The sequence below is a fragment of the Parasteatoda tepidariorum genome, chromosome 5 (genome assembly GCF_982258835.1).
Source record: "Parasteatoda tepidariorum strain Cologne lab strain chromosome 5, Ptep-v5.0, whole genome shotgun sequence".
In the NCBI taxonomy this organism is placed as follows: domain Eukaryota; kingdom Metazoa; phylum Arthropoda; class Arachnida; order Araneae; family Theridiidae; genus Parasteatoda; species Parasteatoda tepidariorum.
In genome coordinates, this window is record NC_141759.1 from 67,736,956 (window position 1) to 67,762,022 (window position 25,067).

A 25,067-nucleotide genomic window follows, 5' to 3' on the forward strand; every position below is an offset into this window, starting at 1 on the left:
AAGCATTTGTGATTTGCTGTTGGCTAAGAATTTTAAAATTTGGCTAATGCTTTTGATGTCTGGCTAATAATTTGAAGTCCTTAGCACAGGCCCTGACATTTTATTATAGTTTGTTCAGCGAGAAGTTTTTTTATTACATCTCTTAAATATATATCATATTTTTCTCAAAATTGCAGCATGCAAAAATTTTAGTTTGACCGGAAGCTTTAAAAAAGAATCTTCATTCCCTGGTTTAATTAAAACATTTAAAAGAGAGTTTGAGATAGGTATCAAAATATAAGATTAAAATCTTTAATTTTGAAAACATTTTTCTATACAGACTCAATGTTACACTTCCTTTTAGAAAATTAAATTGTGTTTTTTCTTCCATAAAGAAGATACTAACATGTTTTAACACCAGCTATTTACTTTCCAGACAATAACAGGACTAGGTTAGTTTAGGACACTTTGTGTCAAGTTTACAAACAGATTTCTGGTCATGGCGTTATTTAACTTAATTATGTGTTCAGACATATTTCGCTATAATGCTTTCAATCCAGTCACTAGATTATGCGACCTGATATACTCTGTTTGTAAGGCTGTTTCGGTTAATTACTCTGAAACATTTGATAAACTAAAAGATCACTTTATAATGCCAAATTGAAAGGAGTGGAAGAAAAAATCTCATGATCCTTTCTGGTAACAAAATATTAAAGGTACAAACTTGCTATAAAAATATTTTAAATAATCACGAAATTTTCACCAATAGAGAATGAAGAATGTGCCATATTTTAGTACAGTCATCTCCTACTTATATGCCAATCTAAGATTCCTCCATAAAAAAAAATGTGTATCAGAAAACTTTAAACAAAATATAAATTGCAGCGAAGAGATGAATAAGAAGGTTTTAAGGATTGAGAGAGTTCTATGATGCCAGTGGAGCACTTTCCAAATTGTTAAAACTGTTGACGTACAAAACAAGGAGGAAAAGAGAAATATTTTCAAAGATCATAAAGAACGAAAATTAAAAGAAAAGGTCAGAAACAGTTGAACAGAAAACTTTGAGCAACTATGAAAAAATAAGATTTTTTTTTTAAAGTGCTCAATTATACCTAGGATTTCAACATTTGAAATTTCAATGACTAAATAACACAAACTTTTATGAGAAATCATAGCAAAATAACAGTAATAAAACAATTTTTTTTAAATATTTTATTCATAAAGAAAGACATTTTTTTTCTATAAAATTACCTCTAATGTCAAAAAAAAAAAAAAAATTGGTTCGAGCTAAAGTCAAAACTATGCAAACAGCAACTTTGAGTTCAAATAAATTTAATGTGAAAAACTATTACATTTGTCACAAGACATGATGCTGTAAATATAAATATAAGCTCTTTTGTAAATACAAAATGTTTAGAAAAGTATTATTATTTTCTACCTCAATAAACAAAAAACAAAATAAAACAAAATTTACAGTTGATAAAAAAGTAGTTTGTATATTATAGTGTCAATATGTGAAAATAAAATTAATAATAATCAGTGATTTTATTCTGCAGCTAAAAAAATAACACTCATAATTTGACTGGTGCAGAATGGTGAGTTCAATTTTCCAGATTATTTACTTTATACAGCACAAATATAAAAGCTGATACATACAGCTCTATTTACTTTTATTCTTTAACAACTGGTACAACATTCCTCGACCTCCTTCTGAAAAAAAAAAAAAAACATGACATAAGTAAAAATAAAAAGATTGTTACATGAGTAATAGAAATAGTATAACAGTCAGAAAATTTTTTTTAATTATAGGACATTTTCCATACTACCAGCATACATTAAATATTCAAAATTATCTATAACTAAAACAAACGAATTTTCTTTAAAACCCAGATTACATCAATTAAAATTTATACAAGTGCAACAAACTTAAAAAGCACCATTAACTACTTTCTTATAACACTAGTTAAATTGTGAAAGAAAACCTTTATTCCCAAAAAATGAAGCTATAATTTTAGTAATGAAGAATGAATAAAATAAGAAAACTACCACAATTCTTAGCTATTAAGAAAAAGAATAATAAAAAAAGTTTTCAGTTTCCTGTTTGTCCAAAGTGTAATTCCCACCAATCTACTCCAGACCATTTGCTCTCCTGTTTAGAACTGGAGAAGCGTGATCTCTTTGAAACTCTTGTTCTGGTTCAGGACTTTCTGTTGGTGAACAGTCTTCTGGACTTGATCTAGCTAAGGACTGGATCAAGTGGAATAAGAAACAACACTTTTTCAATATAGCTGAGCCTAGTAACTGTTTTCTTTTAATTCTTGAAAAAGTTCTTTTTATTAAAGATATGAATTGAAGTGCATGTACCGCTACAAAAATACAATTCCTCGATTATATTCCGATAACTCGATTCTATGTTGGTGTACCTTTTCATAGATGAAGGTTGACATTGTCGATGTGAATCTCCCCACATGAATAATTATATATAGGATTTAGATATATAATATGGCAAGCATTTACAATTTTGATAACATCAGGTTTCCCACACGTATGCAGTACAACCATATCTTTATTACAACCACAAAAAAAAACTTGAAAAGCTTTTGGTACTTAACAATTCTTAATTTTTCTTCTCTTTAGGACACAAAAAGTTAGTTTTGTACTAAAAAAGTTAATTTATTTCTAATTGTGTATTTTATAATGAATAAAATTAAAAAATAACTATAGAGAATTGTGATATATATGTATTACTCTCATACTAAATTTTCTTTCAGTAAATGAGTAAATGCAATAATATTTCTACTATTTAGGCTTGCAAGCATAGCATTTTATAGGAATACAGTAAACAGTTGCAAATAGAAACTTATTCTTACCAACAATACATTAATTATTCTAATGCTGTTACTAATTAAAACAACACTGAACTTAATTTACTAGTTCAAAAAAGCACATGTGAAAATGAAGCTAGTACTTTAAACAAAAATTGAGAAATAAATTTTTTAGACAAAAAATAGTTTTTATTAAAAAAAAAATTACAATTTTTTTTCTATTTTAATGTAGTTTAACATTAAACAATCACTAGAAAATTTAAATCACTTTATTATATTTTCAGTTAAAGTTATATAATTTGCACTCGGTAACTTTCAACTAAATTTTTTAAATCAAAAACTGTGTTTCTATTTCAAAGAGTCCAATTAAAGTTCTCCTATTGTCTAGTTAACCAAAGGAAGTTTTCGAGGTTTTTTCTCTTCGTAACGCAAATATGCTTTAGTTTCATATATAATATTTTTGTAAGAAAGCAAATATATGAACAGCAAAACCACTATATTTATGTTCTGTTCGACATGGTAATTTCTCACTGAATAGTAAAAAGTTTAAAAGAAGTACTAAGGTAGATCTCATTGCACATAATTTTTAAACATCCATTAACTAAAAACGTAATTTTAGTGTTGCTAATTAACCATTTTTTTAGTATTTCATTACTTTTAAAATATTCCATGGTTTAACATAAGTTACAAAAATAAATTCTATTGAAAATTTAATTAATTATAAAGTTAACTATTAGCAGACTTAGTTTTATGTTAATCATTCTACAACCATACAGTCAACCCAAATTTCTTTCTTTCTTGAAATCTATTTAAAAAACAAAAACATTTTTATTTATTAGACACACAATGAATTTCTTTAGAAGTTTATCTTGTAAAATAATTGTTCAATAGAAAATTATAAGATTTTTATTTTGTTTCGCATCAATGTGTTAATATCCAAATGGGTAATGAATAGAAATTTTGTGGGGTACCAGGGTAAAAACTAAAATTTATATCAGGTACCGTGAATTGGTTGGGTAATAGATTAAATTTTTTCCGTGTATCCAGCTCCCAGTAAAAGTTTAGAAACTGGTTGTTGATTGTTAACAATAAATTGTTGATTGTTTATAAAAGCCATTTAAAACAGACCCTTGCACTACAAAGAGCATAATTGCTCAATGAATTCATATATTAGTCAAAACAGAATATATTACATTTAGACTGTTTCCCATACATATTAGGGAATGAACTAGAATAATAATGTACTTTCAACAAAAAATTTTTTAATTAGTTATTTCATAAGTTTCATATTTGTGGTAGAAATTTCACTCTTTTAAAAATAAAAGGAAAATGGAAGTACCTGCATTTTGGGATACTTCTTCACTGGAATTTTCTGATATTTTTTCTACATTAGGCAATTTCTCTGGTTTTGTTTCATTAGTAGATGATAAGTCTAATGGAGCTTCTGATACTTCTAAAAATATAATTAAACAAACAACTTAAGTAGAAAAAAATATTAAAACTTAAAACCATCAGTATTTATTAAAACACATCAATCAGTAATATTCTATACAAACAATAATAGCTATTTCATAAACGTTTTCGAAAAAAATAAATAAATAAACTACTGCATACAGACAAATATATTTATTAAATGAAAAGTATGGCTGATAAGTTCTAAAACAAACATACTAGTTCAATTTTAAAATCACAATGCCTTTGCAAGATTTGTTTTCTTTAAATACTTAATTATAAAAGTTTAAATTCTATGTAAGACATTTTTCAGGATTCATAACTAGGAGTAGTAAAGCAGGTTACAATACATTAAAATATAATACACAATATAAATCTATTCATTTACACAAATTAAGTCTGTTCAGTGTTTGTATTCTATTACTAAAAATGAATAATTATTAAATAACATAAAATATGAAATTTTATTTCTATGAAAATTATGAATGCCACATTTGTAGATTTTAAAAGCAAATGCCTAAGCGTAAAAATAATCAAGCAGTTCTAATATTTTTTGTTAAGATAACTCCTGGTGTCGTTAACACTTACTTTGATATTTATTAACTCTCATAAATTTAAAAATTAAAAACTGGGTGTTATGAGGGCAATACTATATGCACATCTAAAAAACCCAGTTTTTACTTTTTTTCTCTATCAGAAAACCGGAAAACCAAAAAACCAGAACGAAATTCGATACATTTTCCCGCCATTTAAAAAAAATTTTTTTTTCTTTTTTTTTTCCTCTTAAGATTTTAGGATTTTTTCTTCTTTTTTGAAAGATGTTTACCTTACCATCATTTTGGAAATAATCATTAGTGTATTACTTCATCGTTTTTTCTTCTTTTTAAGATTATTTTCAAATATTTTTTTTTTTTTTTTTTTAAGTTTGGTTTAACAATGAAAAAAAACGGCTTTTTGTAGCGATTCAGAAAACCGGAAAAATCAGTAATCCGGAATAGCGATGGTCCCGATCGTTCGGGATAATCGGTTTGCTACTGTATTTCTTTTTCAGTTAGAAGCTTTTCAAGGTCTGCAAATATGGCATTCATAATATTTTTCTAAATATTTTCTACAATAATGATTAAAGTAACTTAGGCATTTTTAATTTTAGAAAATAACTTAATTTTTACAGTTATTAAGCAAGAGGGATGCATTTTTTTTTCTTTAAACTCAATGTTATGCAGTGAAGATAGTTTGAGCTGTTTTATACTCGAACAAGTATAAAACAAGCACTCTAGCAGTTTTCATAATAAAAATGCTAAAATGATCATTAAATACATACCCGTATCAGTCGATTCTGCAGAATTTCGAGATGTTACACCATAACTAACATAGTACGGATAACAATGAGAGTAATAAGGAATATATGATGCTTTGCTACACCAGTTGGGATTTTTCTCACACATATTTTCATCAATATCATTTATGATGTATTCAGGGCAGTCTACTTGATTCTTATTAATGCTGCTTTTATTGCACAAGTGCTCTAAATTAGTAAAGGAGATTAAAATTAGTTAATTAAAAAGCGAAATATATTACTATTAAAGATAAATAAATTACTTAAATAAATAAAAAAAATTTCATAAAGCATATTAAGAGTTTTGTTACATTATCATTATACTATAATCTAGTATTAAAATTTAAATATAGCATGTTATATAAAAATAAAAAAAAAACATGAAAGAAGTATTGCCAGATAGTTTGCAAACCTGTAACTGTTTTTTAGTTTACAAAATGGGATGTTCTAAACACACGGAATTCATGAATATCCAGAAAAAAAGCTACAAATCGGAACAAGTATGAACAAAATATTTTCATCAGTTAAATTTTTGTTTGCAAAGTAGAAGCCAAATTAGCAAACTCAACAATAATTAGTTATTGGTTTCATTAACAAAAAATTAAGAAAATAATTGTATTAATTATAGGTCATTCTTAAAGTAATAGAATAATTTTAGAAGGAAGAAAAAATGAATTAAAAATAATAACAAAAGGAAAAATTGCTTTCTGCAAGATCAATGGTCTTGGATAATAACTTTTGTAACATGGAATAACAAAAACATTTAATTTTAAATCTCTGTTAAGAGGACAATACCATGAGAGAAACCCTACATAGAAATTCTTTTTAATCAACATAAGTCATTTTAAATTTAAAGTATAGAAGTGAGATCAGGAGAACTTACTATGTCACGAATTTAAAAAAAATGCTGAAATATGTTTTTTAAATTTTAAAAATTCAAACAATTATGACATTTAGTCAAAGTTAAACTTTACCAATGTTTATCTAAACTTTAAATTACCATTAGAGGTAAAAACAGAATTTGCCATGAGAAGTTTCCCTCACAGTAAAGCATCCTCTTAAGAACATTAGAAAGTAAACTATTATTGATAACTAGTTAGCATTTTTTTCGTTTAAAATAGCTAAAACAAAAGAATTCTGTGGAAAGAAATCTTAAAACCAAGGACATCAATAGATGAATAAAATTAGCGCCTGATCCTGTCAACGACAGGTCGGGATGGTTCTGGCCTGTACTAGGCTGCCATATTGTTGGGAGCAGAAAACATAGAAATAAAATACATTTCGATTAAAGTATGGAAATAATACCTTCTAATGTATAATCTTTGGTGCATTTTGGTAAAGCACAATGGTATGGAAGATTACAATATGTGTAGGAAAGTTGGCTGTTATCATCAGACTCTTTGTTAGTCATGGTTTCATCTTCTTTTCTGCCAGAATTATCAAATGGTAATTGGTCTGTAGAAACACCTTCACAACAATTACAAGCTGTACATGATGGTTCTTTTCTCGGTGATTCTGCAGATGGAGTGAAATTGGAAGACTGAGGCGAGAACTCACTATCAGGTCGCGAATCAGATTCGCAGAGAATGCATTCATTGCACTCACTTCTCTCATTAGAGTGAGTTTGTTTCACATAATGATCTGCATTGTTTAGACCATTGTCAGACTTTGATGATAAATCTATAGCAGATTCTGCGAAGGGAAAAAAATGAAATTATGATATTATTTTACAATTGAATAGAAAAAAGTGCAATAATAAAAACTTTACTAATAATTTCTAACTACATAAAGTATGGATTTTTTATGAACTTTTAAAGTACATATATATTAAATATTTTAATAATTTAAACTCTTTCACAGTTAAGCATCGGCTGAATATTTAGATTTTTCTCTCTTTTATATAGTTTTTTTCTATAAATACAAGAACAGAAAATTGCTTTCTTTATATGGATATGCAGAAGACAACCTCACCAAGATGAATAGCTTACGCTTTGGACAAAAAAAAAAATGCTTAAAATGTGTTTTTAATTAAACAGATCGATGCTGTAAATTATCATTCACTATAATAATATATAAGCTGCATTAGCTCAGTGTTTCAGACAATGCCATTTCAAGGAAAGGAGTTCAAACCACTGTGATGGTTAGAAGATCATCAAGCTTTAGATTGATAGGTATAAACTTGTCTGAGGCAGCATTAGCTGTAAGGACCACATTACAACTATCATGCATATAACTTGCCCTTTGTCCATTACAGGCTGTTGAAGAATAGTATACCTTCATTGCAAAATGCTACAATAAAAATTAAGGTTTAAAAAAATTATACTAATAATTATAAGCTTTTTTAATGAAATGTGCTGCGAGTATATAATATTTTACCAGAATTGGGGTGCAATAAGAAAACCAATGTACACGATTAAAAAAAACTTAAAATTGAGATTTTTACATATTAGCCATTTCTGCATAATTAACTTAGAGTGCGCAGCCAAATTATTCAACAAAAAATAAGCACCTTTTAAGCACGGAAAAAATATTATTAAGCACTTTAAAAAATATCATAATTAGGCAGGGTTGGAAAGTTTTTGACAATCACATTATTTTTTTCAATTGCATAAAAGCATAGTCATATATTAAGATTGTTTTCAACTTATAAACATAGAAGAGGAAAAATAATAACCTTTAGTAGAACTCCTTAAATCAATGTAAACCGGGGATAATGAACTAGGTGATGACTTTAATGGATATGGTATATTGGACCACTTGATGTTCCTTTGCTTCAGTAATGGACTACTGGAATGACTTGAACGAGACTGATAGCAAGGACTCTTTACAGATCTACCATGACTCAAGGCACTCTTATGGTTAAGCACTTCCTTTTTCATTGGAGAACTATAACACTGATTAGGAGAGTTTTTGCCACTTAAAACGCTAGCATTTTTTGAGGCACTATCACTAATAATACAGTTATCAGTTTTTACCCAAGTCGGGTCTGAATCGCACTTTTGTTCACCGAGCTCATTAGAAGTATTGGGATTGCTAGCAAAATCATGTTTTATGGTATCTATCTTTGATGTTCGAGAATTATTGGAAAGTATAGGAGAAATATAGCCTTCGCTTGTTTTAGAGGAGGTATCATCTACGTCTATAGATTCTTGACCATCTGCAACAGGTGGAGTCCAGGAGGAACTGCAGAGGAGAAGTCCTAGGGCACTATTTTCGGAAGTTTCATATTCTTTGAGCCTAGGCTTTTTTATACCAGAAGGATCACAGTCTGGTACTGCAGAAGTGTCATCCCCTTTTTTCAAAGGCTTTTGAGTTCCAGAAGAACTATAACTATATGGAGCAAATTTTTTCTTATGTTTATCTTTTTTGTTGTGATTTGAATGTTTAGGCAAATCATTAGATTGCACCCATTGGCACTTGTTCCCAGAGCCACCGTCTTGTTGCGCATTTAATTTAAGTACTAAACGACCTCCTGTAAATAAAAGATTACATTTATTAGTGAAAGAATAAACTGCAAAACATAAATATATCTGAAATAAAAACATAAATGAAACAAGAACTACCTACCATATCAGCATACCGCAAAACAGTATCTATATTAGGTTAGATTGGATTATTGTTATGCATTTTTCATCATTAATTTATAGACAATCAACATTAATGCTCAGAAACAGATTAATTTTTTAAAGTTAAAACTTAAAAAATTCATCATTTTACAAATAAAAATAGTTAGGTAAAAAAAATTAATGCATTGAAAAAGTTATCTAAACTTCAAATTGATTTTACAATGCTATGTTTTTCAACATGAAATTTCTTTTTAACTCAACACAAAATGATAAATAAATAAAATAACTTGTCTAACAACATACAGTGGAGTGCAAAAGTCTCCAGCCGCTTTATTTTTTATAACTTTTTTCAGCTGTTTCATATTTAAATGAGTGAAAAACAAATTATTTTTATTCATTCAGTATTGAAATCAAATATAAATTATCTAAAATTTTTATGTGTTATAATATGCATAAACTACAGTATTTTGTACAACTAGAGTATTTTTGTATTTAAAGGATTCAGCTAATTAAATTTTTTATGCTTGACTAAAAAAAGTTACTAAGCCACCATAGTCGTGCAAACCCAAAACATTTCTGTTATAAACTCTCAGTTTAAGTTAACAAAACTATAATTATGGGTAGACGCGTTTGTCTGGAGTGACATTAAAGGGTAATAAAATTATTGAAAGAAGGCAGATGCCCTTGTAAAATTTCATCTTTGTTATCAATTGAATTGTAAAGTGTAAAAGATCTCGATATCAATAATCAAAGTTGATTTGGTCTGGGAAGTCTAAAAGTGGTTGACTATAAAAAATAACCACACACACACACAAAAAGAATTATATTAAGTCCGCAGCTTAAATTGTATTAAAATTGTGCAATGAGAGTATCATAAATATTAAGTAGCGGTACTGCTACAAGACATTTATATGATGTTGGATTGGATGTACCACATAGCATAAAAAGTATTAATTCATAAAAAATCAGAAAACTAGATTACAGTCTGGCATAGAACCCTTGAACTGAACTGAAGACAAATGTAAAATAGTGTATTTTTCGGATGAATACGAATTAAGTTTGTTAGATGTGATTAGAAAAAGTCTGCTCAATGTCTGACAGGAACAAAAAATAATATTATCAAATTCCGAGCCAGAAACATGATGGATGCAACATTATGATTTGAGATGACTTTGGTATTAAGTTATACTATTTCATTGTGGGTTCTAGGGGGTTTCTCTGAAAATACAAAATTCTCATGGTCTTAAAGTAAGAGGCATTTCTTATGAATGACTCTTAATATGCTTTTTTTTATTTAATTGATTTAAATATTGTTTGTTTTACTCTGGCATTGTCAAAAGCAAAACCTTCTTTTAAGTCATTAACATAGTTGAAAAGGTACAGTTAATTAAAGAAGTAGGAAAAGTCCATTAAAAGAAATCTTGAATTGCCAAGACGCTTGGTATTTAGTGATGATTTAAAAATGAGGAACATATATAAATTAAGTCAGTAAACAGTGACAAAAAAAAAAAAAAAAAAATAAGCACTCGTCTTTCAAAAAGTTAATCTTTGATTACAGAATTAATCTTTTTTATCGCTTCTACTAAATGCAATTTTAATTTTATCTCAGACCCTTCTGGCTTTGAACTTTCCACCTTCAATTGTATCCATATTATATAGTCTTAAATTTAAAAAATAGTTATTTTAGAAAGGTATCAATATTCATGTTAATGATATAAAATTTCAAAAGAAAATAAAACTTAAAAAACTATCAAAAAATGAATAAAAAAATAAAACATCTTTAAATTACAATTTTCTTTTACACCAATAAAAAAGCCTCATATCAGACTCAGTTAAAAACTAATAATACTGATTAAGAAAAGCTATACTCCATAACTTTCAAATTTATATGCACAGAGTTTTCTATTTTACAAATACCAGTATAAAGTAGTATAAAAGTTTCGTTTACAAAATGCTAAATAAAAGAAAATAAATATCAAACCTAAAAAAAATTTCAAGCTTCCAACGGTTGATGTAGCTGGTACATCTTGAGGTAAGCTTGTTTCTGATGCTGCTGAACAAGGGTCGGTGACTCTGCTATGATCTAAAAAATTAATCGAATCTTTTGGGGGATCTTCAGTATTTACAGTTTTCACCTGCGGTTCTTCAACTTTAACAGGTTCTTCTTTCACACAAGGCTGAAATATTAAAATAAACTTAAGATTGAACACATTAAAAAATGGTAGACAATGTACATATTTAAAAAGAAAAGAACATGAAACCTTTTCTTCATGCGAACAAGATGGAATAGGTTCTTCTTCTGCTTTAGGGATAACTTTATCAGTTGGTTCTGTTTCTTCAGCTTTTTCATTTTTAATCTGGTAATAATACTCTATAATGCTACGTACAGGTTTCCAGGGTAACTGAAAATTCAAAATACTAAATTATACAGATGCTTATTAAATATATGTATATATAATACAACAATTTCAAAATTCTATAACAATAAAGGCATTAAAATAAGGAACTATCATGTTATTCTGTAGTGATGTACAATTTGAGTTCTACTTCCTCTTTCAGGCAAGAGTTTTCTTTCTTTTCATAGTGCTTGCTTGATAAACAAACAAAGAACTTTTTTTCCTAATTTATGTAAAATTTATCAGAACTTCTAGCAGAATAGAATTTGCAGTATGGAGTCACTATGTTGTTTGAAGAGTTTTTGATTCTTTTCTTTGCAATATAGACGAACCTCGAACCCTCATTCCCGCATCCTGCGTTTTCCCCTAGCTATAGACTTGTTTTATTGGCACTGTTACAAATGCTATTCTTACAATGTTAATAATACCCGTTTAGATCTTCTTTGAAACCATTCTCACATTTATTGTTCAGAAATTTTGCCGCCATTTTAAAATTTTAATGTTTTTTTCATTTTGAGAACAAATATAGCAACTTCTGATGGTGTTAATGAAGAAAATATAAGGATTTTTTTAGTTTTGTGAAAACGTTGAAATTTGTGATGTTGTCGATTCAAGAAACAGTTGAAGAAAGCTGAAGAAGTGCAAAGTGATACTGATGAAGAAGTTGAAACTGAACAACAACCAGTACCAACATTTGCCGAAATCAGTGCAAACGTCAAAAATTTTTGAAAATTTGCTGAGAAGAAAAGATTATATTCAAACTAAAATTTTAAAATATTTTAACTAAGCAAATATGTTCCTTATTTAACATTGTTAAGTATGTTAGCAAAATGGATATAACTTTTTTCAATGATAATTTTTTTTATACGGATAGTAAACTTTTTAATTTTTAAGTCCATAACTGCTTCATTACTTCACATACATTTTCAAGTCATTATTTAACATCTTACTTTGACCCAGATTTATCGTTTTACCGTATCTGTCGTTTGAAATTAATGGTTCCATGAGAATTACCGATTAAGGTTCTATTGTAATTTAAAATTATTATATTATATTGTAATTTAAATGTATCACTTTCTATTTTTTTGTATACCAATTATAACTGGTTAATGGGCAGTCCTAAATATGTCAGCCCATGAAAGAGCAATTTGTAGAAGGCAGAAGATTTAATGTAGAGCTTTGGGACAAATATGAAGACAGCTAATTATGTAATCAAAATTCAACTTCAAATAGTAAAAAAAAAAAAAAATCAAACCAACTTACAAATTCTTTTTTAATTGCAGAGAAATTTTTGCCACAGGCTTCAAGAGCTTGAGCAAATAGTTGAGCTTCAGATTGTGACCAGGTGTTAGTATTAACTTTAGAAACTGATTCAGTAGAGGAGGAAGAAGGTTTAAGGACTTGGCGACAACCATCATCATGATGACAAGGATGATGAGAAGCAACAAATTCAGTCTAAGAAGAGATTGATATCGGGCAAACAATTAAATAGAGAAAGTAATATTTTGAGAATAATTTTAGAAACTTCACTTTGAAAACTTTAAACAAATATTGGGAACACTATGCATGCTCTTTTACGACACACAGAAGTGAGAAAACAACTTAATCTCATCTTTTTAACATGGTTTTGCAAATGATAAAAATTCTTTAAGAACTTTGTACTGTACAGAACCCGTTATCCGGAAATCAGAAAACTGGAAAACCAAAAAACCGGAACAAAATTCGATAAATTTTCCCGCCATTTAAAAAAAAAAAAAAAATTTTCCTCATAAGATTTTAGGATTTTTTTTTCTTTTTTGAAAGATGTTTCCCTTACCATCATTTCGGAAATAATCATTAGTGTATTACTTCATTGTTTTTTCTTCTTTTTATGATTATTTCCAAAATTTTTTTTAGATGGGTTTAACAATAAATAAAAAAAACGGCTTTTTGTAGCGATTCAGAAAACCAGAAAAATCACTTATCCGGAATAGCGATGGTCCCGATCGTTCCGGATAATCGGTTCCCTACTGTATTACAAGAGTCAAATAAACATTTCCACACTTAATATTGAGTTAGATTATAATCGCCAAGATTTTTTTAGTAGCATAAAATAAAAAAATTAATGCAACAAGTTGTGTATATTATAACTGTTTAATAAAAATTTACCAAAATGTGTAAATTAAATAAGTTTAAAAAACATGAAGATAATAACAATATTAAAAATACAAATGTCATTAATCAAAAGAGAATAATAAACAAAATTTTATATAACTTTTCATTTATTATCTGAAATAAACAACAACTGAGAGGGAAAAAATTTCAAGAAAATCATAATGTATAAAATCAAAGAATCAGTAAATACAGTTAATAAAAAATGCATTTACAGAATTTTATCTAATTAATTAAACGATCATTTTTCATTGAATAATTTTAACTGATGCAAAGGCATCAATTTAATAGGTGTAATAATCAATTATATAGAGTATAAAGAAATACATACCAAGCCTTTAATAGCTGATTGTAATGAGTTATCTGATTTTTCTGGTGATCTTGAGCTGCTTACTGATTTGGAAAATAGAGAAATGCCTCTAAACAGTGATAAAAAATAAACAAGTTTAATAAAGGCTTGTTTCTTAATGATGAACTTTCATAAAATAATTTCAAAATTGTGCATACAAAAACTTTTTTTTTCTTCACAAGAACAAAGAATGTGGAAAGTTTTAACCTTATTTTACAGTTTTTATTTCATAATAAATCTAATTAAATTATAATACTTAGTTTATATAATTATACTATTCAAATATTTTGCTTTATTAAATTATGTCTTTACCATTTCTGTATTTTACCTAAAACAAATCTACATTACATTAAGCTATCCCTATGAAACATAATAATAAATGGATAGCTACGGGGGGGGGGGACCTTTTGACAGTAACAGTTCAAAATAATGAGATGCTATTATGTTATTTTTTGATGTGCACTTACATATCTGAAAATTGCAAATAAGACTGAATATTTCTTGTTAGCCAGCGATTTCGTTAGGCGCTAAAGCACATCAATTAGGTCAAATTTTTTTATAGATGGAATATGATTAAAGTTATATTATGTCCCTAGGAAACTTAATTCTCTTTTGAGAAAATAGGGGAAAAAAGTGCGCACCTGCAGATTTATGCTGGTAAAACGATTTTTTTTTTCTACAATAAAAATAGATGGGAAATAATTTTGAATTGAATTGATATTGAAATTTTGTTTCATTTCTTTGTTAAATAACTCAACAATTTAATAATAACTTTTTGTTCATTAATCATAAAATATTTATTTTTATGTTATCTTTAAAGTAAAGATTTGTATCAAATTAAGTAGGGGCCCACTTTTAGTAAAAAGGGATCCTGAAATTTAAAAGTCCTGAGTTCTAAGGATCCATAGTCATCAGAATCAGTAATAACACAAGAAAAAAAAAATGGAAAATATAAAAAACACCAAACACTATGAAAAAGCAAGAAAATAATTTGGCTGATGTTAAAAATTGCTAATGTTTGAAGTTTATAACATGGCACTGTTCATACATAGAAACAGTAACATAAACATGCCTAATTAAGAGAAAGGAAACTTAAAAGTGAAAATGGGCAATTCCATGATACAAAGGACAACATAACCAAAAAATTAAACATTTAATAGCATCCTTCTATTAATAAATTTCAGTTTTTATTAACTTATTGTAGTCAAGTAATTTGTAACAATAATAAAAAAGTTTATTAAAATTTTCATGCAGTTAGTTTGTTACATCAGTCATATAAAAGTGGTAACATCAGTCATAAGAGCATTTCCTCTATTTGTCACTTCTTACATGTCACTTCAAGTGTACTTTTAAAGTTTACTGTTAATATGATGCTGTTGTTTTTTTAAATAAATTTGAAAATTTAATTATACTATTGCTCATGAAAGAAGGAGAATTTCAAAGTAAAAATATGATGTTTAACTCAGTGTCCTCTTTATGAAAAGTCAGTCACATTTTATATTTTTATTCTAAGTGAAACATTTAATTTTCATTCCTTTTCTTATATGCATAATAATATTAGACTGTTGTAAAAACATACCATATATATATATTTTTTAAGTTATTAAATATCTTCAGTGAAAAATTATTATCAATTATTTATTAATGAAAAAAAAGAAAGAAAACCAATCAAACAGTAAGTCAGTCACCATGGAATTCTTTAAGTAATTATTTTACTTTGCCATTTGACATGAATAAAGCCATTAAGCAATGTAAATAAAAGCTTCAAAATATTTTAACACAGATTTGAACAATTTTGGAGTGCAATAACTCATAAATGCAAATGTTTCAGCTCAATATTATGCATACACATTTATCAAAAATTAGGTAGAGCTTAAAAATCATTATTACTAAATTTAAGGAATATTGACTATCAAACTCGGTTTATGAAATGAAATTGCAATGAGTGGAAAATTAATCATGTGACAATTTTTGTTGTGCAATCTTAAGGAAAACATTTTGCAGAAAAGAATAGTAAAGTTCATGCAAAAGTTAACAAGGAAGATCATCCCCGTGGCAGAATCGCGGCGACACAGCGACATTGTCGCAGAATGCTGCTGAGTTCTTGCATAAAGAATTTTCTGTTAGGAAGTAAGGAATTTTTGTTTTCTTTTCTGCAGAAATTTTTTTTTCTTCTAAAATTATAATTAAAAGATGCCTTTTTAGCACATCAGAGAGGAAAGAAATGTTCCTGATTTTTCTATTCTAATTTAAGAATGAAAAATATAGAAATTTCTTTTCTGCAGAAATGTTGGATGATTTTTTTCCCTCCAGAAATCATTCTTTTGACCCACTTATTTTGCGCCAATATTCTTGTTAATCCACGCTCTATTTTCATATTTTTAAGCGAAACAAATCCCGATGTTTCTCATACAGTTTAATTATACTCGAAACTGAAATCAATTACTTACTTTTACTGTGACAATTTCACCGTTTTTCGGCTTTTTGTTACATGTGCTATGCTACTGAATTCCATGGGATTTTTAAAATTCCTGTTATTTTTTAGTCAATATTACTTCGACACGTAAAATTTAAATTGCGCTATTAAATAATCTCTTTTTGACGATCTCACTTTATGCCGATACTACCACAAATCCATGTAGTGTTTAGATTGTATTTTCGGCAGTTTATTGATATTGATTTTCCCGTGATTTTTAAGTAACCCGATATATTTCAGACAATATGGGGAACTCGAATCGTGCTTATGAATAATTAAAACAATGATTCTATCCTTTTTCTTTTTTTTTGGGGGGGGGTCATGCATTTCACAGTCTTTAAAATCCTATATTTTAAATACGATATTATTTATTACAACATCCGAATCTCGAAACGAAACAAGCATTTAGTAACACCCCCCTCCCTTTGAAGAGTCCGATCAGCGTGATTTCGCCGTCGATCTTGTTTTTAGCAGTCACTGCTAGGGATTACAAGATTTTTAATTTTTTTTTGAGGAGATGATGTTTTACGAAATGCGAAAAAGGAAATAATTAGAGTGTTTTCTTCGTACAAAATGGGAGAATCTCGCCTTTGTATTAGAATAATGTATATAAAAAAAAAACATTATACATTCATTTAAAAATTAAATACGATTTTTATTTTATTCAAAATTTCTTTTTACTGTGAACGCAACATTTTTCTTACTTCAAATTCAATTAGTAACATGCATACTTGTTATTATTAAAAGCATCTTGCAGAAAGATATTAGTGCTAGAGAGGTTTGTCGCAGAAATCCCAAGAAAATTCTGCCACAGGGAAGATCATCAAATGACAGCGGTTCATGTATATGGAGCATTCATCAACTATCTTCATAATAGAGATAAAAATTAATGCTAAGAAGATACCATTTAAAATTGATACGACAGTTATACAAATTTATTGCTGAGCTCATTTTTACTTATAAAAAAATTTATTTTAACTAATTAAGAAAGTTAAAAGTGCTGTTAAAATGGAAAAATGTACTGTTAAGCGTTTACTTAAATAAAATCAGTACTGATCAAACATATTATTAGCACATGAACACATAGAAATACTTTATATATTCAAAAACTGACTAACAAAATATGTTCTTTTATATGAAATACATTTAAACTATCAAATGCATCCTGGTGCTGATATATAATGGAAAAATTCTATGGTGACTGACATTACATTTTATTACGCTTACTTATTTCAAAAAAAAAATTTTTATTGAGAAATATTTAATATATTTTTTTTTTAATTATATGGGATGCTTTTCAATAGCCTAATATTAATATGCATATAAGAAAAAAAAGGGAGGAAAATAATAAATGTTTTATTTGGAATAAAAATATAAAATTTCACCAATGTTAAAAAGGATATGGAGTAAAATATCATATATTTTTTAAATATTTATTTAAAATAAAAGGAAAGAAAATTAGAAATGTCTTATTTAGAATAAAACATTATACTTTTATTTTGAAATTCCATTTCTTCTATAAGCAATATTGAAAGTATTTTTTAAATTTATTTAAAAAAAAAAAAAACTTGAAATTAACAGGAAACCTTAATTGTATACATGAAATTACATACACAAAATGACAAATAGAGAAAAAGATCTTGTGACTCATGTTATAATTTTTATGTGACTGATGTTACAAATATCAACTAAATTAAAAGTTAAATATTTTTTTTTTCATTATAAAATACTTAAGAACTATAATCTTTGATTTTATATCTAAAACAGTTAATAAAAACTAAGAAATTGGTTAATGGAGGGGTTCAATAAATGTTAATATTTTTGTTATGTTCTCCGTAGCATTATGGAATAGCCTTAATCTGATTTTTATTTATGACTTTAATCAATATTTTAAAAAGATTTTTTATTAATTTATAATTTTTGTGACAAATATTTTCCTTTGCATTAAATGATTTCAATCAATTGTAAGACAATACCGAAAGAGAAAAAGTTTCTAGGATTTGATAAAAAAAAATTGGCGAGTTTAACCAAGCTTTACTAAATCTAAAGAATGAAAATAGCTCTGCCACGAACTTAAAATGTTTTAGGTAGTTTAGTAGAAAAAATATTTCGAGAAATTTATAGTTACCATCACTATTTACTGTTAAAATAAAAGACAAATATTTGAATAATACATAAAAAAAACAATACCCATTGACATCGGAGAAAAATTATTCTAACAAATTTGCATTAAATAAGTAACAGAAAAATAAAATATTTATGCATTAATATTTATCAAATAAAGTGATTCATACTTACTTTGCCATAGACATATACTCCTCAAGCTTCTGATCACTTAACTGATCCGGTTTCCATTTCAGTGTTTCTAGGTCTTCCAATTTCCTTCCATCTTTTTCACCTAAAGTAAAAAAAAAAAAAAAACATCAATTATGAGAATGCACACAAAAACAATTTATATATATATCTATTCAGACCATTTTCACTTGATTTTTCAAATTAGGACACATTCAATAGATATTAATCAGGGATATGTCAAGGCCAAACTTACTATTGTTTAGCGGTACCTTCACAAATTCAACTTTAGGAAAAACAGGAGTTTCACAAAATACTTTTTCTTAAATTTTATTTTTGTATCCCCTAAGAAACAGTAAATCCATATTTTCATCATATTTTGCGATTATTTTTTAATATATTTTTAATTTTCACAAATTATGTCTACATTTTCACAAAATAGGTACCTCTCAGAAAAACCTAGACAGACCCCAGTTAATGCACAATGATTTTATATTAAAACAACTACTTTTTGACAAATTTAATTTGCAATGATTCCTTGATAAACCCATGCCTTTTCTGACCTTTTTTTTTGTTGCCATTTCCATAAGGCTTTTTCAAATTCCGATAATTTTAGTTTATAATACTACATCATCAAAAGTTTGTTAAGTACAAAAAAAATGAAGAAAAAAATTTAAACAAAAATCCAAGATGGTGAGGGTAGAGGATTCTTGAAAAATTATATCACCACTTGACAATTTAAATTTTTTTTTTTTTTTTTAAATCTTGGTATAAATCATTAAAGTAAAATAGAAATGAAATCAAGAATTTAAATTGAAAAATATTTTTAAAAAATAATAAGCAAAAATAAAATTTATAACTTTTTAAAATAATAAAAATTAATAAAATTTAACAATTTTATAAATTTCAAATAAGCAATGAATTCAAAAATTTAAATTGAAAAATATTTTTTTAAAAATAATAAGCAAAAATAAAATTTATAACTTTTTCAAATAATAAAAATAATTAAGCAATAAATTTTTATTTTATCATTTTTCAAAATGTTACACTTAAGAACTTAAATGTTACTTAAGCTACAAATACCAGATTTTTTAGCTTAGCTGATGCTATACATCTAGTAAGATGCACTGAGTTATCATTATGAAGCACTGTGATTTGATCTACAGAGACAGCTGGAATCCCATTCAGCTACAGATGATTTGAGTACCAGCTCATCTGAGTGGTAAAGGTGGCTTGTGCACAATGCTGACAATGCTATCATAATCATGCTATATGTTGCAAAATTGTGGAGTCTTAACTTTAATGAACAACTGGCCCATTAATACTTCAATTTACACTTCAATGTGTATAGGGTGACCTGGGGTAATTCCTGATCAAAAAATGCAAACATCTATTTTGTGAAAAAACTATTCAAGATAGAATTTTAATATTTATTGGAAATTTGAGGCTATATAAGATGACTCATATGCTACCTTCTTTTGTTTGAAAATCTAATTAGAATTTAAAAGATTTTAAATTTTTAGTGATCAGGAATTACCCCTTCTCTTGATCATTTCTGGGTTAATTACTGATCACCAGTTTTTATAGTAAATAGGCTGTTTAAAAATAATTATACAATGGTAATTAACAAATAAGACATTAAGATCAAACAAAAAAACCAAAAAGATATTTTTAAGCAGCTATTAAAACGTTTTATTTAAAAGCCGGAATAAAGATTAACACTTCAGCTCTGGCAGCACTGAAATTTCCATTTTCAATCATTAAAAGAAATTTGCTATTTTTGCTTTCTAGAAGCTTAGTATCCTTTTAAGGCATATAATTTCTCACCATATTTATATTAGGTTAATTTATCAGCTTAAAAATTATTCTAACAATGTACACACAAAAAATTAAGATAGAAGAAAGGTAAGACAAGCTAGAAATGGTGCATATCAGAACACATTTGTCTTGTATACTGTTAAAAACAAATTTTGTGATTATAGTTAAAATATATTTTATAGTTGTTCCACTTAATAAATATGAACTGTTATATAAGAAAAGACAATTAACTATTTATTAGCTATTTTTTATACTATAAGAAGAAATGAAAATGATCAGGAATTACCCCAGTGATCAATAATTACCCCATCTGTATGGGGCAACATTTGATATATAGTTTCCTATAATCAATTATAATGTTTACAGTAGATGTGAAACAATTAAACAAAAGCTTACACTATTTTTATATCAAAGAAAAAGAAAGTAACTCAAAATAATTTATTATTAAGAGAAGGGGGTTGATCTTTGCAGAAATGTGCATATTTTGAAACCGATCTTTGAAATGGAAAATGCAGAAAGCATTTTAAATGATACTTATTTTGTTAGATTAAACAAAAAAATATTATTAAGTAAATGTAGTTATACTTTAGTAAAGTGTACAAGCTTTCTTGTCCATGTCTCAAATTTAAAAAAAATAATTTTTTTAAAAAATGTGATCATTATTTACCCCAGAAACAGAGTGATCCTGAATTACCCTGGGTCACCCTACATTAAAAATAAAAAAAAAAATTTAAGAATCTTCAATGCCTTATTTATTTGCAATAATTCAAGGGGGGAAAAAATGATAATTAGGCAGGAAACTTCAACATCCCCAAGCTCAACTATTTTGAACCATCCGGTCTCAATCTAAGCTTAATTTATCACATCTTTACAGCTAATGATCAATCAAATTTTTACTACTGTTATAAAAATCTAATACTAAATATGATTGATACAGATAAAAAAGTAAATATGACTTTACTACATTCAAATATGATTGATACAGATAAAAAAAATACATATACTACTTTTTAATTTCAGAAAATTATTTGACTTGTAAGAATCAAAGATAATTTTTATGCAGATCTGCATCATATTTCCTCTTTTAATGACTAATATTTAATAAACTAATTAATAAATGAGTAATTAACATATTACACACAGTCACAATTTATAGAACAATGCTTGAAATAATTGGACATGTGACTGTTAAAATTTGACTCAGACTACCAGTCCTTGGACATGTGACTGTTAAAATTTGACTCAGACTACCAGAATATTAGTGGTCCCCAGAACCAGCAATAGATAATATGCTGTTTTTGTTGCTGGTCTCAAGCTTTATGCATTAATGTGTAGAGACTAATTATATGTTTTAGTAACTAATCTTTTGGACCAGTGACTAAATGTTCTTAATTTCTACCTTTGTAGTATATACAGCTGAAATATGAAAACTAAAAAAATATCAAATTACCAGGCTTTAAAAGTGGAGGTATTGTAGCTTGATACTGTCGTCCAACTCTTATTCTATTTCGATTTTGGTTCTTGGCTTCATTATCCCAATAAGAATCAAATTCAGCATCTAATTTAGAAGAGGAAAGTTAAAACTCAAAGTGATTTGAGCAACAACAAAAATTTAATACAAAATGTTTCTTATCATTTGAACTAAATATAAAAAAAAAACTTTTCCCCAAGATAAAATTAAATATTAAAATAATTATAAGTATTTCAAAATTGTTAATAGTAAAACAATTCAGAAAAATATTGAACTGTGAGTACTAAGCCATAGCAATGGAAAGAATTATCTATATATAACAATTTTTGTATAAAATTCATCTTATAGGAAAAGACATTTGAATTATACTGAAGATAACAATAAATATTCATCAATAAATAGATTAATTTAAAACTTCATAAATAAATGTGTAAGACTGCAAACTTATTTGTTGCAGACTTAAATTTATAATGAAATAGCTACTTATTTGCTTTCCTAACATTGCAAAAAAGTGGATTTGCTTTCTCATGAAAAAAGAGCAGAAAGACTATCATTATTTTGAATAATATGTTAAAGGCCAGGATGATATGAATATTTTTTTAATTAGAGCTACAAAAATGATTGATTTTAACCTAAATATCAAACTATAATATTTGGATAAACAAAACTAACACTTTTAAAGCATTGTTAGAACTAACTAATTCAGTTTCTGTTATAAAGGAGAAAAAAATATGTAATTAATTGTTTGCTAAATATGGGCAAATGTACACAGAAGCAGAGCCAAGAAGGGAGATAAAGCCATTCCCAAGCATTAATTGGTCCTTGATCAATTATAAAACAGATTTTCATAAGTGGAGACATAATAAATTAACAACAATGTAAATAAACATTAAAGTTTTACTCTTCAATATTACAGTAATAATAAAAATGCAAATATTTGCAGTGCTTCTAGCTTCAATCTTTATGTAACAAATGGCTGAAGTTACATCACCAATAGGGACCTACATGATAATGATTGAAAAAGTGTAAAATTTTTCTAAATATCCCAAAATATAAAGAGCTTTAGTAAGAAAAATAATGAAGTGTGAAAATGATAAAATTAATACAAAAGTTAAAATACTTGAATCAGTTCTGAAAAGTTCACAATGAAGATAAAAAGTTAAAATGTAGTTTAACAGAAAGAAAAAAAACTAGACATGCTTAAACTAGGCAAGTTTTCTTAGCAATTTAGTAAATATTGACTATACTAGTCCTCTCTTATCTACTAATTAGTTTATAGATGTAGGTATTCAATAACTTGTTTTTAAAAAAAATTTCGTTTAAAAATTTTCCTATCATAAATGACAAAATTTGTCAAAAAATTTCATAAATCTCAAAAAAAAATTTATAAATTTTTAATATTTGTCAGACAAATATTAAAAATTCATGAAATTTTTTTTTATTTCTAATGGCAAAATTTAAAGATAACTACAGTAACAAATACAAAGAACCATATAGAGAACAAATATAGAGAGCAATAAAAATATAGAGAAAGAAAGAAACATTTATAGCAATGGTCTATGAATGAAATTTATGAACTTAAAAACTACAAATTTAAGACCCCATGCAGAAAAATTTTCTAGTTGTACTGCAAGATACATTAAAAGAAAAATATTTTAAAAATATATTAATTTTTAAATCATTGTTGTTTAATTATGAAGAAATATTTTAATAATGTACTTTGGTCATTTAAAAAAGAACTTGCTTCAATTTGTGTTAATGAGTTTGTAGATACATTCTTAAGTATTAAAGCATTATATAAGCTTTATACAAATATTAACCAATGTGGATAATCACATTATATAAAGGAAATTAATTGCAGGTTTCAAATCGTCAAATACTTAAAGTTAAATGGTAGGCATAGTATGAGCAATAACATTTAACTAATAACAAACAAGTCATTTCACATCAAACTTTACTAAATGTAAATGATGATTTTTTGATCAAATATCTATAATTCTCATGGTTGTAAAATCATGAATGAAACTATGAGGTTAACACCGAAATGAGGAATCTGGAATTCGTCATGTAAGCAGCAAGTGATAGGTACGTAATAAAAAAATAAACGTATCAAAATTTATAAAAATAAAGGAAATCGAAACTTTACATTTAACTATTACACACATACATAATTAATGAAGAAAAATGTTAAGCAAAAACAAATATAGAAAATAAACTATTTTATAAAATTGACTATAGAATAAAAAAATCATGCTCTCTCCCCCATAGTATAGATAAACAACAACGCCTGTCTTTTTCACATTCGCAACTAATTAAATACTTCACAGCTGTTATCGTTATATTTAGTAGATTTGTTGCTAGCTGTCTAGAATAGCATTTTAGAACAAAAAATTGTGAGGGTACTTAAAAAAGGGCTAGAAGTGATTTTTTTATTCGTACCTGTACTACATTTATCCATCAATACTGAAGTTCATTTGGTGAAAAAAATAAATTCATGGTATTGAGATGATTTAATGTTTCGATTTCAAACAGATTGCCGTATTATTCATTTTATTTGATTTCTTTTTAACCTCTCCAATGTCAATGACTGGTCCATTACTTTAGCGTATTGGTTCAGTTCAGACGGGCGAGGTTCGACTCAGTTTAGTTTATAGGAGACAAGGGAATAGAGGCAAAAGCACGTATTCCAACACAATGCAACAACAGCACAATGAATAGCAGTGGCGCTCGTGTCAATACATAAGGCCATTCTCACTGTATTCTAAAACTTCGCATGTGCGAATTCAAAGATATGATCGGGAACCTGATTGGCAATGCGAATCGTCATACGCGATACGGTCCCTAAGAATGAAGTAAAAATTATTGAAAAATATAATAAAAAGTACGAACAGTAAGTAGGAGTATTGAAAGTAAAAGCATTTCCCAATTACTTCTCTTCTTAAATTTTTTTTTTTCA

General features: G+C 27.1%; 1 protein-coding gene across 1 annotated transcript; it reads right to left on the reverse strand.

The window, feature by feature from the left end:
• Positions 1-1,294: 1,294 nt before the first annotated feature.
• LOC107455556 (uncharacterized) lies at positions 1,295-24,864 on the reverse strand. The gene is made up of 12 exons (XM_016073167.4): positions 24,551-24,864; positions 22,091-22,198; positions 18,829-18,928; positions 14,037-14,124; positions 12,818-13,009; positions 11,420-11,560; positions 11,140-11,335; positions 8,267-9,064; positions 6,898-7,284; positions 5,578-5,781; positions 4,144-4,257; positions 1,295-1,689 (listed from the first exon to the last, which is right to left on the reverse strand). Exons 1-12 carry the CDS (start codon positions 24,567-24,569, stop codon positions 1,640-1,642), a joined length of 2,397 nt encoding a protein of 798 aa, XP_015928653.3. The 5' UTR covers positions 24,570-24,864; the 3' UTR covers positions 1,295-1,639.
• Between the last annotated feature and the right edge of the window lie 203 nt (positions 24,865-25,067).